The sequence below is a fragment of the Mirounga leonina genome, unplaced genomic scaffold (assembly GCF_011800145.1).
Source record: "Mirounga leonina isolate KUSES-001 unplaced genomic scaffold, KU_Mleo_1.0 Mir_228, whole genome shotgun sequence".
Taxonomy (NCBI): Eukaryota; Metazoa; Chordata; class Mammalia; order Carnivora; family Phocidae; genus Mirounga; species Mirounga leonina.
The window spans coordinates 80,181-96,471 of NW_023270619.1; the positions used below are offsets into that span (position 1 = coordinate 80,181).

Below are 16,291 nucleotides of genomic sequence, written 5' to 3' on the forward strand. Positions count from 1 at the left end.
CTACTGAAAATTCTTTTTACTGGGCTCCAAGTTAGTTAACAAAGGCCAGGAATGGCTTCCCTATAAATGGACTTCTGAAATAAACATTTTATTTATCCTGGCAGAGGAAAAGAATAGTCTCCAGGAACACTGGTGGTATAAACAGAAGTGTGTTAGTCTAAACCACAAATCAAAATGATAGATTTTTTGGGAAATTTCATATGATACAAGCTGATGTTTATCAGATTATTTAGCACCACAAATCTGATGGGATCTAGCAAGGCCGGTGTCTCTGAGACAGACACAGCAGTCTAGGGCACTACGACCTCATCTCAATTTCATTCCCTTTAATATCTAGTTTTCTTCCCAGTCTTTTCCCCGAAACCTACAAGATTGGGGCAAAAACTGAAAAAAGGGTGGAGTTCAAGAAGATGACAGCAGTAATGGAATAGAACCAGTGGCCCACAGAAAAAATCAGGTCACTGGGGAAAAAAGATTGAAAGGATGGAAAGGATAAGAAAAGATAGATAAGGAGGTTTAGAATGAGCCTGGAGTATCACACTCCTCAACTTAAGGTCTGAAAAATAATACATAATTGTGTTTTTCTCCATTTTCAGGAATTTCTTCTAAACACAGAGTCGGAGAAGGGGAGTGTGGACTAGTCTCTAGACCAACATGGCTTGTGTTACTGCTTTGGCTGAGGCAAGAATGAGCTATGTCTAGTGAGGTGGTCTGTGCCGCGAAGGCTCTAGACAACCAGTCTGTCTTTGACCTTCCATAGTGTCCCAGATCCTTGTAAGTGTGACTTGGCACCAAAGACTTTCTTGTTACTCTTCTATTTTCGGTTTTAAAAGCCTTGTGCTAAACCCTTCTTGGACTGGTTTTCCTAGAAGGAATTTCTTAATTTCTTTTTTTTTTTGCTTTTTATTTTTTTATTATTATGTTATGTTAATCACTATACATTATGTTCCGTGATTCATTGTTTGCATATAACACCCAGTGCTCCATTCAGTATGTGCCCTCTTTAATACCCATCACCAGGCTAACCCATCCCCCCACCCCCCTCCCCTCTAAAACCCTGTTTGTTTCTCAGAGTCCGTAGTCTCTCATGGTTCGTCTCCCCCTCCGATTTCCCCCCCTTCATTCTTCCCTTCCGGCTATCATCATCATCATCATCTTCTTCTTCTTTTTTAACATATAATGTATTATTTGTTTCAGAGGTACAGGTCTATGATTCAACAGTCTTACACAATTCACAGAGCTCACCATAGCACATACCCTCCCCAATGTCTATCACTGAGTCACCCCATCCCTCTCACTCCCCACCACTCCAGCAACCCTCAGTTTGTTTCCTGAGATTAAGAATTCCTCATATCAGTGAGGTCATATGATACATGTCTTTCTCTGATTGACTTATTTCACTCAGCATAATACCCTCTAGTTCCATCCATGTCATTGCAAATGGCAAGATCTCATTCCTTTTGATGGCTGCATAATATTCCATTGTATATATATACCACTCTTCTTTATCCATTCATCTGTCGGTGGACATCTTGGCTCTTTCCATAGTTTGGCTATTGTGGACACTGCTGCTATAAACATCAGGGTGCACGTACCCCTTCAGATCCCTACATTTGTATCTTTGGGGTAAATACCTAGTAGTGCAATTGCTGGATCGTATGGTAGCTCTATTTTCAACTTTTTGAGGAAACTTCATACTGTTTTCCAGAGTGGCCGAGGAATTTCTTAATTTCTTTTTTTTGTCTTTTTTTTAAAAATTTTATTATGTTATGTTAGTCACCATACACCATTAGTTTTTTTATTATGTTATGTTAATCACCATACATTAATTAGTTTTTGATGTAGTATTCCATGATTCATTATTTACGTATAACACCCAGTGCTCCATGCATAACGTGCCCTCTTTAATACCCATCACCAGGCTAACCCATCCTCCTACCCCCCTCCCCTCTAGAACCCTCAGTTTGTTTTTCAGAGTCCATCATCTCTCATGGTTCATCTCCCCCTCTGATTTCCCCCACTTCATTCTTCCCCTCCTGCTATCTTCTTCTTCTTTTTTAAACATATAATGTATTATTTGTTTCAGAGATGCTGTGAATTGTGTAAGACTGTTGAATTACATCATTAGTTTTTGATGTGGTGATCCACGATCCATTGTTTTCATATAACACCCAGTGCTCCATGCAGTACGTGCCCTCCTTAATACCCATCACTGGGCTAACCAATCCCCCCACCCCCCTCCCCTCTAAAACCCTGTTTCTCAGCATCTATAGTCTCTCATGGTTCATCTCTCCCTTCAATTCCACCCCCTCCATTTTTCCCTTCCTTTCCTAGTGTCCTCCATGCTATTCCTTATGTTCCACAAATAAGTGAAACCATATGATAATTGACTTTCTCTGCCTGACTTATTTCACTTAGCATAATCTCCTCCAGTCCAATCCATGTTGATGTAAAAGTTGAGTATTCGTCATTTCTGATGGCTAAGTAATATTCCATTGTATATATGGACCACATCTTCTTTATCCATTCATCTGTTGAAGGGCATCTCGGCTCTTTCCACATTTTGGCTATTGCAGACATTGCTGCTATGAACATTGGGGTGAATATGGCCCTTCTTTTCACTACATCTGTGTCTTTGGGGTAAATACCCAGGAGTGCCATTGCTGGGTCATAGGGTAGCTCTATTTTTAATTTTTTGAGGAACCTCTGCACTGTTTTCCAAAGTGGCTGTACCAACTTGCATTCCCACCAACAGTGTAAGACGGTTCCCCTTTCTCCACAACCTCTCCAACATTTGTTGTTTCTTTCCCTGTCCATTTTGGCCATTCTAACTGGTGTAAGGTGGTATCTCAATGTGGTTTTGATTTGGATTTCCCTGATGGCTAATGATGATGAACATTTTTTCATGTGTCTGTTAGCCATTTGTATGTCTTCTTCAGAGAAGTGTCTTTTCATATCTTCTGCCCATTTTTTGACTTGATTATTTGTTTTTTGGGTGTTGAGTTTGAGAAGTTCTTTATAGATTTTGGATACCAGCCCTTTATCTGTAGTGTCATTTGCAAATACCTTCTCCCATTCTGTGGGTTGCCTCTTTGTTTTGTTGACTGTTTCCTTTGCTGTGCAGAAGCTTTTTATCTTGATGAAGTCCCAAAAGTTCACTTTTGCTTTTGTTTCACTAGGTTTTGGAGATGTATCTTGAAAGAAGTTGCTGTGGCCGATGTCAAAGAGGTTACTGCCTATGTTCTCCTCTAGGATTTTGATGGGTTCCTGTCTCACATTGAGGTCTTTCATCCATTTTGAGTTTATCTTTGTGTATGGTGTTAGAGAATGGTCGAATTTCATTCTTCTGCATGTGGCTGTCCAATTTTCCCAGCACCATTTATTGAAGAGACTGTTTTTTTTCCATTGCATGTTTTTCCTGCTTTGTCAAAGATTATTTGACCATAGAGTTGAGGGTCCATACCTGGGTTCTCTATTCTGTTCCACTGGTCTGTATGTCTGTTTTTGTGCCAGTACCATGCTGCCTTGGTGATCACAGCTTTGTAATATAGCTTGAAATCAGGCAACGTGATGCCCCCAGCTTTGTTTTTCTTTTTCAACATTTCCTTGGCGATTCAGGGTCTTTTCTGATTCCTACAAATTTTAGGATTGTTTGTTCCAGCACTTTGAAAAATGTCATTGGAATTTTGATCGGGATGGCATTGAAGATATAGATTGCTCTGGGTAGCATAGACATTTTAACAATGTTTATTCTTCTGATCCATGAGCATGGAATATTTTTCCATCTTTTTGTGTCTTCTTCAATTTCTTTCATGAGTGTTCTGTAGTTCCTGGAGTATAGATCCTTTACCTCTTTGGTTAGGTTTATTCTGAGGTATCTTATGGTTTTTGGTGCTATTGTAAATTGAATCATTTCTCTAATTTCTCTTTCTACAGTTGCGTTGTTAGTGCATAAGAAAGCAACTGATTTCTGTGCATTGATTTTGTATCCTGCCACATTACTGAATTGCTGGATGAGTTCTAGTAATTTGGGGGCGGAGTCTTTTGGGTTTTCCACATAAAGTATCATGTCGTCTGCAAAAAGAGAGAGTTTGACTTCTTCTTTGCCAATTTGAATACTTTTTATTTCTTTTTGTTTTCTGATTGCTGTTGCTAGGACTTCTCGTACTATGTTGAACAATAGTGGTGAGAGTGGGCATAGTTTCTTAATTTCTTACGGGTTCTACAAGCAAGCTCAGGCAACAGCACAGTGCAATATTACTTCCAGACAGATTTTTTAAGAGAAACCACTTGATTCCATGACCCGACCTACCTCGAAGCCAGGATCTGTGAAGCTTTTATATCAGCCACAACATGTAGGAAATAGTAACTCATGAAAACTCTTCTTTGCAGCAGAAGGAAGGCAAAACATATGCTATCCCAAATAATTCCTGCTTCACCACTGGGTAGTTTACACGAGGAATCATCATCAGCTGGGGTAAAAAAGTAGAAAAAAAAAAACAAATTAAAATTAACATCCATTTTCATTGTCATTTTATAATATCTGTAGCACAATCAGGCTTGAGGAATCCCACAGGCATAAGAGCGACGTTCTGATGCATGGACTCACTTATGGGTGCATTTATTTACAGGCAAACATACATATTTCAAATCCAATATCAACGTTGATTCATAAGACTGACCACAAGTGACCTCTTGACAGTGTAAGGCACAGGAGGGTCCCTTTGTCAGGGATGGCTCTTGAGTGTTTCTCTCTCTTAGAGGGAGAGAGATCTCTTTCTCCCTGAATAAGGGCCATGGAGAAATAATGTCTCTATGTCCCAATGCCAGAGGCAATGCTCTGATACAAACAAATAAACAAAAACAAAAAACAAAACCACCTCTTCTGGCAACAGTGATCTGGGGTAACCAGAAGAGCAGTTAACACAGTATTGTCTATTAGAAGAAGAGGTATCCACAGACATCTTATCCTAAATCGGAACAAATTCCCAGTTACTCTTCATCCTGGGCAAAGCATAACCTGGGTTGGAAGCCACAGTGGGGAGAGTGTCATGTTCAAGTTTCCCCATCCTGGGTGCCAAGGAGGAGCATGGTGTTATCCTGGGTCATGGTTCAAGAGGCAGAGGGATGGAAATGGAAATTTCCGGAACTGTAGAGACCCTGAAGGTCCTCCCAGTTGTTTTCCTGAGTCTGAAGCTCCTTGAGCTTCCTGAGGAGAGAAGGACCTGGAAGCCAGAGGAACTTTCTGACAACCCAAGATTCTAGCGGCAACCACCACAGGCCTGTGGCCTTCTGTAACCCTTCCTAATGTAACTCAAAGAAGTTTGGGGAGTATAATAGGCCACACCTAGTCCCCAGACCTGCCAGAGTCTGAGAAGTTTCCAGAGGATGATCAAAGATGCCTGGAGTAGGAGCACTTCATGTTATGGACAATAGATTCATAATGAACTACAGTCCTCTTGCCTCCATCTAGAGGTCGAATTGACTGTCACTGTTTTCTCTTTTCTTTGTGTGCTTTGGCCCAATTTTAAAATTAGAACAATACAACCATCCTTCCTTCTCTGTCCTTACACTTCCAAATTTGCCTTGCATACTTACGCATTTTATAGCCTTTGACAGTGCAGGCCAGGCTGAAAGCTTGGATCAACCAGCAACTATTTTGAACCAATTTTTCAATGTATCCACATGCTCCTATCTGAAAAACAAATGGGAGTGGCAAATTGTGAAACTCTGTGCCCAGAAAAAGAGGTTGATGCTTTGTGATCCTACTCTGTGTAAGAATTCACAAAGTCTCTGTGCCAATGATTCCAGGAGGTACCTGTAGAACCTAAAATCTCAATCACCATGGGGTAGTGCACTTGGTGCTTTAAAAGCACCATAATTTCCTTGGGGAAATAAACCCCATGAGTAAAGGAAAAGTCTTTAGTGTGATGATTTCAGCACTTAGAAGCACTTGTCTTTTCATAGAGAAAATCTTGGACTTCTGTAGGAACAAGCCAAACGCTGATATCAAACAGGTGAACAATGACCCCCAGGACTTTGATTTTGGTATAGTTATTATCTCACAAGATTGGACAAATTAAACCTATGCTGTTTGCCAGGAGATCATCACAAACATCAGCTGCATGGCATTCTTAAAATAGGAAAAGAAGATGCATTTTGAGGCTTTTTTGGTTAATTCTCTGGGCAAAGGAATATTCTTTATTGATTGGCATGTCGTTGTCTCTCTCATAACAATGATTTACGTTAAGTTCACATGCTGAGGGGGAAGAAGTTTAAACAGACAACCATTGCAAGCCAATACATAAAAGGGATGGCTGAACTGTGCATATTTCCTGGGAACATGTGAGGTGGGAGTATATTTAGAATTTGTTCCTAAGTTGGCAGTTACTCAGCTTGAGTCCCTGCACCCACTGGAACATGCTCTTCACATGACTGTCTCTGTCCTACACGGCCATACTTGTGTTTGGGTTCTCTACTTTGGGAGTGTCCTCCTCCCTTTGTCTCTCTGGACACCCTTGAATCTAGTTTTCAAGTCTCTGATGGGTTCAAATGGCACCGCCTCCCAGAAGTCTGCTCCCAGTTAATTCAGGCAAGGTATGAGGTACTCCTTTTTTGTTTTGGTTTCCTAAAATGCTGTGATATTTAGCATTCACAGACCACATTATAATTATTAATAAGTAGGTTTGTCTTCCCTTTAAGAATGTGAGTTCCTTAGGGTAAAACCTGAAGGCAGTACTATATCTAGTTCTTCAAGACAAAAACAGTGCCTAGCAAGTCTGCAATATAGGTTTACAGGATGAATGAATGAATGAATGAATGAATGAATGAATGAACTTTGTGGCCATACGTTTCCAGGACTGGTTGTAAGAATCAGCCTCTGGCAACAGATCTCTCACTTTCAGACTGGCTATCAAATGAATGGTGTTCTGTTGTTCTCTCTGTCCAAGAACTTTGCATTTTGAGTGGGGTACATAAATATGGGTGGGGTAAAATTGCTGCATAAGAGTCACTTTTACTATCAACTGATCTTAGACAAAATTTCAATGGTCTTAGACAAAATAAATGACTCAAATACATATTCATGGTGACACAGACTTTGTTTTCCAAGACCTCTAAACACAGCAATACACGTGCCAAAAAAAAAAAAAAAATGAAATGCCCGCATAGTAGACTTGCCTGGTGAGCTCATCTTTCAGTAACCAGGAAGGTGAGAAGCAGGAAGCTATTACCGCATGGCCCCTCTAATGCACTATCAGTACTTGGCAGCAGCAGGTGCAAGGATTAACTCTGACTTAGGGCCAGTTAGAGATGTATTAACTCCTTCAGCTCATGAAAGGTTGTTGTTTAATTTCCTGAGACAGTAAATACCTTAGAAGGTGTCCCTGTGGCCCAAAAGATCCTGGGATGCCTAGTGGGCCGAGTGAGTTACCTACTTGGTCAGGGGGGAATGTGGTGCCCCGGGACGTGGACATTTAATAGCAAAGCAGCTAAACTTTGTAGAGGAAGGATGTGTTTTGCCCCCACCCACTACTGGCTTACACTTCCATAATTCTTTCTAGGTAAGCCAACACAATATCAGTTTTGAAGAGATTCAATGACTAATTCAGGTCATAAAAGGGCCATTTTGTAGCACAAAGTGTGAATGGTGACAAATGATCCCTCAGAAGAAACGGGATTTTAACTTAAAAATACATTTTAGAATGTATTCCTACAAATCCCTATCCTCCTGCCATGTGACCTTGACACGGTGGACGTGAGCAAACAGGATTCTGCTTAATGTGGCAAAACAAGAGTAATAAATGGTTCTTTGAATTCTGACTTTGCATCATCTTATTTGGGGCTTTTAAGAGAGGAGTGTGACGGGCAATTGGGCTTTTAATAACCACTGAATGGACTGTTTACTCTTAGGCTAAAACCACAAATGTTTTATACAGTGGGAGGCACTTACTGACAGTATGTTTTTCATCGTAATCACAAAAATGTTGTATGCAATCAGCCAGTCCCAGTAGCGCAGGATGCTCTTGATGGGTTTCAGCAGCAAATCACCCCCAAAGAGCAGGAAATAGAAGCAGGCTACCAAGTAACCCATGCAAAAGATGCTGATCCTGGTTGTCCCCGTGATGAAGATGATTGTGAGGACAAACCAGAAGAGGTAGCTGAAGATGATCACTTTGGACATGTCTAAGTACGATCTGGAAAACAAGACCGAACCATCAAAGGACGACAACACACATAAATAATTAAGGCAGGAGATTCTACTGTAATGAGGGACAGACTTCATACCATCCATTTGACAATATGGAAGCACTGTGCAAGTCATACTGTGAGCTCTGTATTCATCTTTCATTTAACACTGCCTCATCTGTAGGCAATCCTCACCCAGTTAGTAATAGACGAATAGGTAAGTTGTGAAAACACTTAACAGTACCTTATTTGGGCCAAATTTCCCACACACAGCAGTATCTTCTGCCTATTACTAGAGTACTCAAAATTCCTCCCTGTCTTCCCATAGGAGGCATGAATAATTGTATGGCAAGGGTAAGTCTAAGATACAGAGTCCTCCCGAAGCAAGAGAACAGGTGAGACTGGATTCTCTTAAATGAACTAGAAATCGATAGATAAAACAAGTTGTGTTACATCGAAGGTCTTACTGGAGGTGGAAATCCCTCCTTGCAGGTTAGAAGGCATTCTCACAAAGCACACACAGCCACGCTGAGGCTGGAGGCTCTGACCAACACTCAGCCTCATTAGAGAAAGCTGTTCCTAAAAGGTACATTGTCGGATAAGCAAACTTCTTTGAACTTCTTTTGGGAGTAAAATACTTAATCCTTTAAAATGCTTTCATGAAGTTTCCCTCTCAAATATATTTCACCCTTCTTTGATGTTATAGCCAAAGGAGACTGTATAAAATCTTGGTATTTCTCAGCATCCCAGGAGCATTGCTGGTGAAATCAGTGATTCATTTGAGACGTAATACCGGAATCCCACAGGGCCTTCCCGTGTGTGTGCGCGTGCGCATGCGCGCGTGCACACTTGGAGTCAGCAGACTTGGCCTGCTGGCATTTTGAGTGAGTGTGTGTGCAGGTAGAAACGTGTGTGTTAGTGTAACATGTGCTTCCTGTGGATTTCCCTTCCTTGCCCACAGTTCATTCCTACTCCAGGTGCCCCAGCCTCCGCTCCTCAGCACTTAACCTGCTTCAGGCTCAGAAATCACAAGACCAAACTTGAAGGTCACATGGAAAACACCAGTCAAAGTGCCCCAAAGAGGAGGCTCAGGGACCCCGGAGCAGATGCATGAGCCCTGGGGACATGTAGTGAGGTGAAGAGGCTACTTTCCAGAGCTGCAGAGAAACATATACCCACAGAGAGGGCTCGGGGGACGCCGCGCCTCCCACAGCAAAGCGGTCGCTAGCTTCCGGCTCACGACTGTGGTGTGACAGGTTACTGCCTGAGATGCACTTTTCTGGCAGTCCTCACTGAGAAATGGAATTAAAAGCTTGACATAATTCAGTTTTTCAAAGATACCACTCTAAAAATCAGTGGTGCACAAAATTTTCGAGTTGACGTTTTAGGTTTTTCAAGTACACTGTGGAGTTGAATACTTATCTTTCTCCAACTTTTCAACCTGATGTGATAAGATATTTGATTTTGTTCTAGATTTCCTGTCACTGTGAATTGTTCAAGCATTGTCTGATTCATGATAAAACGTAAACACGTGCTGTTAACGATTTCTTGTGGATTTTACTGTTCTGCCTTCAGATAAAAACTTTTTTTGCGAGCCTTGGTGGCTCAGTTGGCTAAGTGTCTGCCTTCGGCGCAGGTCGTGATCCCAGGGTCCTGGGATTGAACCCCACATTGGGCTCCCTGCTCAGCAGGGGGTCTGCTTCTCCATCTGCCCCTCCCCTCGCTTGTGCTCTCTCTCAAATAAATAAATAAAATCTTAAAGAAAAAAACTTATTTTTCTGTCTTTCGATAGGTAAAAAGATCAGCTGCACTGATATTTTCTCTTAGTATCACAGAGAAGAGGTAAAAAGTGGAATTCATACCTTATATTAGTGGTTAGTGTGGTACATTATTCCTAAAAGGAATCTTCAGGTTTACATAGGTTCTCATTTTACTTCATTGTTTTATTGTTAATTTTAATTTTTATTATGTTTTAAAGATTTTATTGATTTGAGAGAGAGTGAGATCATGAGCAGGGGGCAGGACAGAGGCAGAGGGAGAGGAAGAAGCAGACTCCCCACTGAGCAGGGAGCCCGACACTGGGCTCCATCCCAGGACCCTGAGATCAGGGCCTGAGCTGAATGCAGATGCTTAACCGACTGAGCCATGCAGGCACCTCTAGCTTATCATTTTAAAGCAAATTCACTTACTGGTTTGTTCAGTACATGCTAAGCTCTTAGGCCACTGAGAGGCACAGACAGGCCTCAGCACCCAGGTTTTGGAGCTAAGTTGATTGGGTTCAAATCCTTGCTCAGGCTGGGGGTGGGATAGGGTCTTCAAATAATAGTCCCATGCAAACACGATTCTCTGGGACTTCAGAAAGCAGGGAGCAAATCTCAGGTGAGGAGAGACATACCGGCTGGTCCAAGACTGATCTCCATGCTGCGCATTGCTGCACAGCCTCTCCCTGGGACAACAGCAGACCCGGAGGGTGGATGCTAATTAGTGAGGATCAGGGAGTCCAGAGGTGCAGGGCTGGTGAGGAGGCATAGAACCCCCCCCACCTTCTGGCCCTGACCACAGGGGGCAGAGCTGGACTGTGATTACTGACCGTGGAGGCAGGGGTGCCTGCCATGATGGGGCAGCAGGTGAGAAAAAGCACGAAGACTTGGGAACCCAGAGAACACAGAAGGAACACAGAGTGAGAAATTTAGTCAGGTTCAAATGCAAACTGTTGAGGGGACAATCACGCTGCCAAGATCAGCTGCCACCAGACTGCAGAGGACAGTGGAGGACAGAGAAGGTGCTACAGTCTACGCCATACCACCCTGAACACGCCCGATCTCGTCTGATCTCAGAAGCTAAGCAGGGTCGGGCCTGGTTAGTACTTGGATGGGAGAAGGTGCTACAAGGGCAACCCACATACCAGAGAAGATAGCACACCAGGGGAGTGACAGCATGGGACAGGCTGTGATTCCCAGCCTGCCACGGTGCCCACTGAATATGGAGGACCAGGAGGAGGACAGGGGAAGGGGGAGAGGGTGGGGAATGGGGATCAGGAGGGACAGGGGATGAGGAATGGGGATCAGGAGGGACAGGGATGAGGAGGAGAGACCGAGGAGGAGGGACAGGGATGAAGAGGAGGAGGAAGAGAAGACAAAGATGAGGGACAGTGAGTCAGAGGAAGGGTCTCTGCCGGAGCACCAGGAGGCAATATCATGGGCCCTGGTCAGTTTGTGTGGGGAGAAGTGGAGGGAAACTGAGGGGAAATGTGTGGTTCATGCTGAGAAAAGCAGAAGCAGAACTGTAATTCAGAGACTCAGCCTCTCGACCACCGAGCCCTCTGCATTTATGAGGCTGGTGTGTACCATTAGCCACCCAGTCCCCAAGAATGGCGGAGAGAGAGTTGGAAGTGGAGCTACGTCCTCCAAGTGACACGCACACGCGAAGTGGCTTTGGACTTGCGCAGCCACCCTCACCTGCAGTGGATGAAATCTGGCACGGGGTTATGCTGGCTGAAGGAGGCCGCGTCAAGGTTCATGCAGATCTCCACGTTGTCCCCTGCCATGATCCGCACTGCAGCCTTGTTTTCGTCCTCGAAGATCTGCCTTTGCAGGGAGGCACACAGGAGCAGCATGAAGTCATCTGCGGGACAGAGGGATCACTGAGTCACTTCTCCTCATCCAGGTTTCCACGATGCAGCAGACAGTCCCCGCAAGGGATGAGTGAGTCGCATTCCCAAAGTTCCCAGTGTACAGTTCTCCCTGGATTCCAATCTAGGGGCCAAGTCCCACCTTGCCCACCATGGAAGATGCAAGGGGGGGGGCACAGTCACGGAAGAGTGCAAGTATCAGTTGATAATCCCTAGTCTCCTGACTTTCTTAAGGGATAATGTTTATTTGCATTTATCTCCACCAAAATTTGGAGGAAGCCAGTTGAATATGCTTCCCCATCTTTATTTTTTACTTGGGGTAGAGGCAGGCACTTGTGGTTTTCTTCATGCTCTCCATCTCCCAGTGTGTTTGTAACTGGAAGCTTCCCAGAGTGGATGGACAGGGCAATGAAGGTGGGGAGCACAGGTGAAGATCATGGCCAACTAGTTATGGGCAGGCAGCCTCCCATACATTAAACCTGAATGTGTGGAGGCAGCATGGTCCCTCTGGAGGTGACCCTCTCGTCTTAGGTGGGGATGTTGGGATCATCAGCCCACCCTTGGAAGGGTCGGAGCTACAGTCTGGTGCTCGAGAGTCTGCAATTTGGGAGCATGTTCCTAGCTTCCACAGTCTTAGCATTAGCTTTGGTCTGTCCATGGTGGCAGCGTGAAAGAACCACTTTGCAAAAAACAAAGCCTCCCTCTGCAGTCTACCTTCTAGAAGGTGGATGAGTAGAGGGGTGTGTGTGTGTGTGGGGGGGGCAGCTGGAGAGTGGGTGTGTGCGTGTGTTGGGAGGTAAAATTACAGAAGTGGAGATTGTATTTCCAATGTTTATTAATTTTGCAAATGGAGTGGGGGCCAGTAGAAGCCATTAAGGACTTGTGATATTAATGCATCAAGACAAGCTTTTACATGATCACCAAGTGCATTGGAGGAAGCAGGGGCATTGATGCACAGCCCACCAAGATCAGCAAAGAGAAAACCAAACCCCAGTGCTCTGCGGTCCCATGGCTCCAACACTTACAGACAAGAAACACGGGGTTGGGCCGCACAATGAAGTCTGGGAAGTACAGCCACTTTATGATGTTGTCATTGAAGCTAGCACCCTTGAATCTCCATGGGTAATCTGCAGGGCGGAAGTGGTAAAGAGCAAAATCAATACGCTTCTTCCCTGCCCTTGTCCCAGCCGTCCACGACAAAAGGGCTGATTGCAAGAGCAGCTGGCTTCCGGGGAAGGGCCTACGCACCTCTGCAAGGAGCTGCAGGGATGCCGATGCAGATGAAGTACTGGAAGGTGATGATGCATGCCAGGAAGCAGCAGTACTTGGGCCAGATCTCTGCAATGGCCTTTCTTCTACGCCGATATAAGACAGCAATCAGCCAGCAGGCGTGAATCATGGCATAGAAATCCATTCGCTGACCGATTACATTAACTGACATTAGGAAACAGGTCTGTGTAAGGATGAAAAGAGGCAAAAAAAAAAAAAATCGGGTTTACAGGGAAGGGGAGTGGTGTCACCTGTCAGCCCTGTGCAGGTGGCTCAGAGACCTGCATTCCCGAAGGGGTGTCTGTCTACACATGTTCACCAAGCCTTGCCTCTGTGGGGTGTCCTACAGCGTGAAGACTGAAATCTTGTATAAATTGCTTCCAAGGAAATGAATGACTACATCACTGTGAATAAGAACCACTTCAAACTGTGAAGAGAATACAGCTACACTCTCTTCGTGAAGCACCACTGTTCCAAATCCTTTCTATTAAGAGGCAGGCATTACATCAACCATTTCAGGTCAAACCAGTTCATTTTGGCGAAAGTTAAACTCTCAGAATGCACAAAACACAAAGAAGATTTGTAATACATTAAAGAAGCCAGTGAAAATGCCAAAGTGATATCCATGCATCTGCAAAGCTACAGAGATCCAGAGAGGCCAAGTTCGCTGCGGCAGAGTAGGGAGCACTGACCTTGGTCTTAGAAAACTTTCAACCAGGCCAGGTGAACCCTTCAGCAGAATGTCCTCATGCTGATCTTGAGGAGACAGTCATCAGAGCACAGAGATGGACAAGTAAGCTCTAGCGGCCAACTGGCCAAAAAAAGCAATTGGGATTTTCACAGAAAACAACAACAACAACAAAAAACCAACCCACATCAGCAAGGAAACTCACCTCCAGACCAAACTTGTAGAAGAAGTAATTTATGAAATATTTGGCACAATTAATAAGTCCATCATCGAGATGGAGTCTTGTAATGTCATGAAAGATGGTTTTAGACACTGGGGCCGTGAGGTTGTTTCGACCTCGATAGTATTCCTGATGGCGGTAAATTGTAACCTCAAAGGCCAGAATGGCCAACATCAGGAGATTATTCTACAAAGCAAGAAAACACAGTTGTGTGAAGCCAAACGCTTTAGCTTGGTCACTTTAAGTAACCCCCATAATCAATCCTTTTTTTTCACATTCTTGGTGTCTAAAAGAACAATGCTTTATAAAATCCCACCTCTATTGAAGTCCTGAATTCAATGTTCATTTTCCCTATGGTATAGTAACAAGGTGGAGCTAACTGCACTGTGCAATCAGGGTAATTTCCAGGATGCTAGGATCTAGAATCTCTAGACAGCAGGCCAGTGATGCTCATTCCTGTTTCTGGAAAAGAACACTAGCCATAGGAAGATGCAGTGACCAGTTGCCTTGGGAGGGAGGTCCAAACTTGATTGCAACTTGAAGTGCAAAATGATACAGGGCCATCTGGGAAACAGATGAAGCTGCAGGGGAAGTCTTTCAACACCTCGGAAATTTGGTGAGGGAGAGCCACAGACTGACAAGCATGCTGCTGACCATAACATAATCATAGTAATGATGAAAATAGTTAATGTTGATGGTACCGCATGTGCTATTCTGATTGCTCTTTTCAAATATCAGTTTATTTTAGCCTTATAACAGTTCTTGACGGTGGGTAGCATTTGTATTGCTGCAAATTCATGTCTGTCCTATGAGAAAAAATGGGAAAGCTACCCACAAAAATGGGACCCTTAGTATTTTTAAAAATTCCAGGTGATGAGTATAAATGCTTTATTTCTAAGTGCTTTTATGTGGTATGAAGACCGCTCAGATTATCCATCAAAGTAAAATGGGAGTAGTCTGAAGCATATTGCTTTCATTAATGTTTGTTTTGACTATTTGCAAAGTTTCTTTTCAAAGATAGGTTGTTAAAAATTGTATTATCTCTAATGATAACTAGCTGGAATTTTAAATAAAAACTTGAAGAAAAAATTATATTACCTTTCAGCATAATATAGGTCTTTTATTAAACATTGTAGAGAAACAATTAGACAGCAAACATTTCTCATAAATGCTCTACCTGCTTTTCGGAATAATCGCTATACACAATTTGGTATATTTTACTTGGTATTTTTCCTTGTATCTAGAAGAGATCACACTATGCATGGTGTACTGAAATTTGCCCCTTTTTAAAAGCTAATATATTTTGGATGTCTTTCAACATCTCACATTATCAGTCTACCTCAGTCTTTTGGTGGTTATATAGTCTATATATTCTAGTGAATATATTTGTCATACTTTATTCAATCAATCTCAAACTACTCGATCAATTTCTTTTCAGCACAATGCAACACTGATGGTAATGTTTAGTCATTTGTTTCAAAGGTGACTCCAAATGTCACGTAAAAAGGCAAGGTTACTATCAGATACGATATCAGAGGTCTCAAGGCAAAGGCTCTCAGGCGTTAACGGTGCAGAGGGGCAGGCGAAGTACGAGGGAGGCCTTACCCTCAGGTAGACAAGCAGAGGGGAAGACTTCCTCAGGCCCACCCATTCTGTTGGATCAATAGGAGTGCTGTAGAGCTGAGACTTGTTCAACTGGTGGATGGGTATATTCGTTTGGTTTTCATTTGGCTGAAAAGAAGAGAACAAAGAGTTTTAAAAAATGGTTGCAGAGATTGGAGGAGTTCAGATTTTTCTCCTCAAGCTTTGTGCAAAGGGACACAGTGGGACCAGGAGGGAAAGATCCACTTCAGGGGGGGCGATTTCAGCAGGGGAAGAAGACTAGGGCCAGGATGTATCCAACATGGCTGAGGTGACTGAAAGGCCGGACAGAATGTGCTTGGGGATGTGGGCTCCCCAATATCTGTGTCACTTCCCTAAAGACCAGGCAAGAGGAGTCCCCTGTCTTTGAGGCTCACCAAGGAACAATTAACAGAAAAGTTCTCAGGCTTAATGGTTTGCAGCTGGTACAACATTTTGCAGACGATGATCACACACGTCCAGACAGTGCAGACACTCGAAGCCAGACGGCGCAGCTTGGTGTATGGCAGAGCAAAAGCCCAAGAAATCAAAAAGACATAGTTGAACAGAGACACCTGAAAAGATAAAATCAGAAATGGGGACAAAAATACATAACATGGCACAAGAGCCACAAAATGTGGCAACTCGATTTGTTCAGTTTGGCAAAGTCTGACTG

At 43.4% G+C, this 16,291-nt stretch overlaps 1 protein-coding gene across 3 annotated transcripts in view; it reads right to left on the reverse strand.

The window, feature by feature from the left end:
- PIEZO2 (piezo type mechanosensitive ion channel component 2) overlaps nt 1–16,291 on the reverse strand; it is a 510,005-nt gene that overhangs the window by 71,126 nt on the left and 422,588 nt on the right. For all 3 annotated transcript variants that reach the window (XM_035029291.1, XM_035029293.1, XM_035029292.1), the window contains 9 exons: nt 16,014–16,190; nt 15,601–15,726; nt 13,981–14,181; nt 13,067–13,271; nt 12,844–12,945; nt 11,646–11,811; nt 7,952–8,195; nt 5,599–5,695; nt 4,313–4,472 (listed from right to left, as the gene is read on the reverse strand). In XM_035029291.1, the coding sequence (XP_034885182.1) occupies nt 4,313–4,472; nt 5,599–5,695; nt 7,952–8,195; nt 11,646–11,811; nt 12,844–12,945; nt 13,067–13,271; nt 13,981–14,181; nt 15,601–15,726; nt 16,014–16,190 (1,478 nt within the window). The remainder of the gene's footprint in view (nt 1–4,312; nt 4,473–5,598; nt 5,696–7,951; nt 8,196–11,645; nt 11,812–12,843; nt 12,946–13,066; nt 13,272–13,980; nt 14,182–15,600; nt 15,727–16,013; nt 16,191–16,291) is intronic.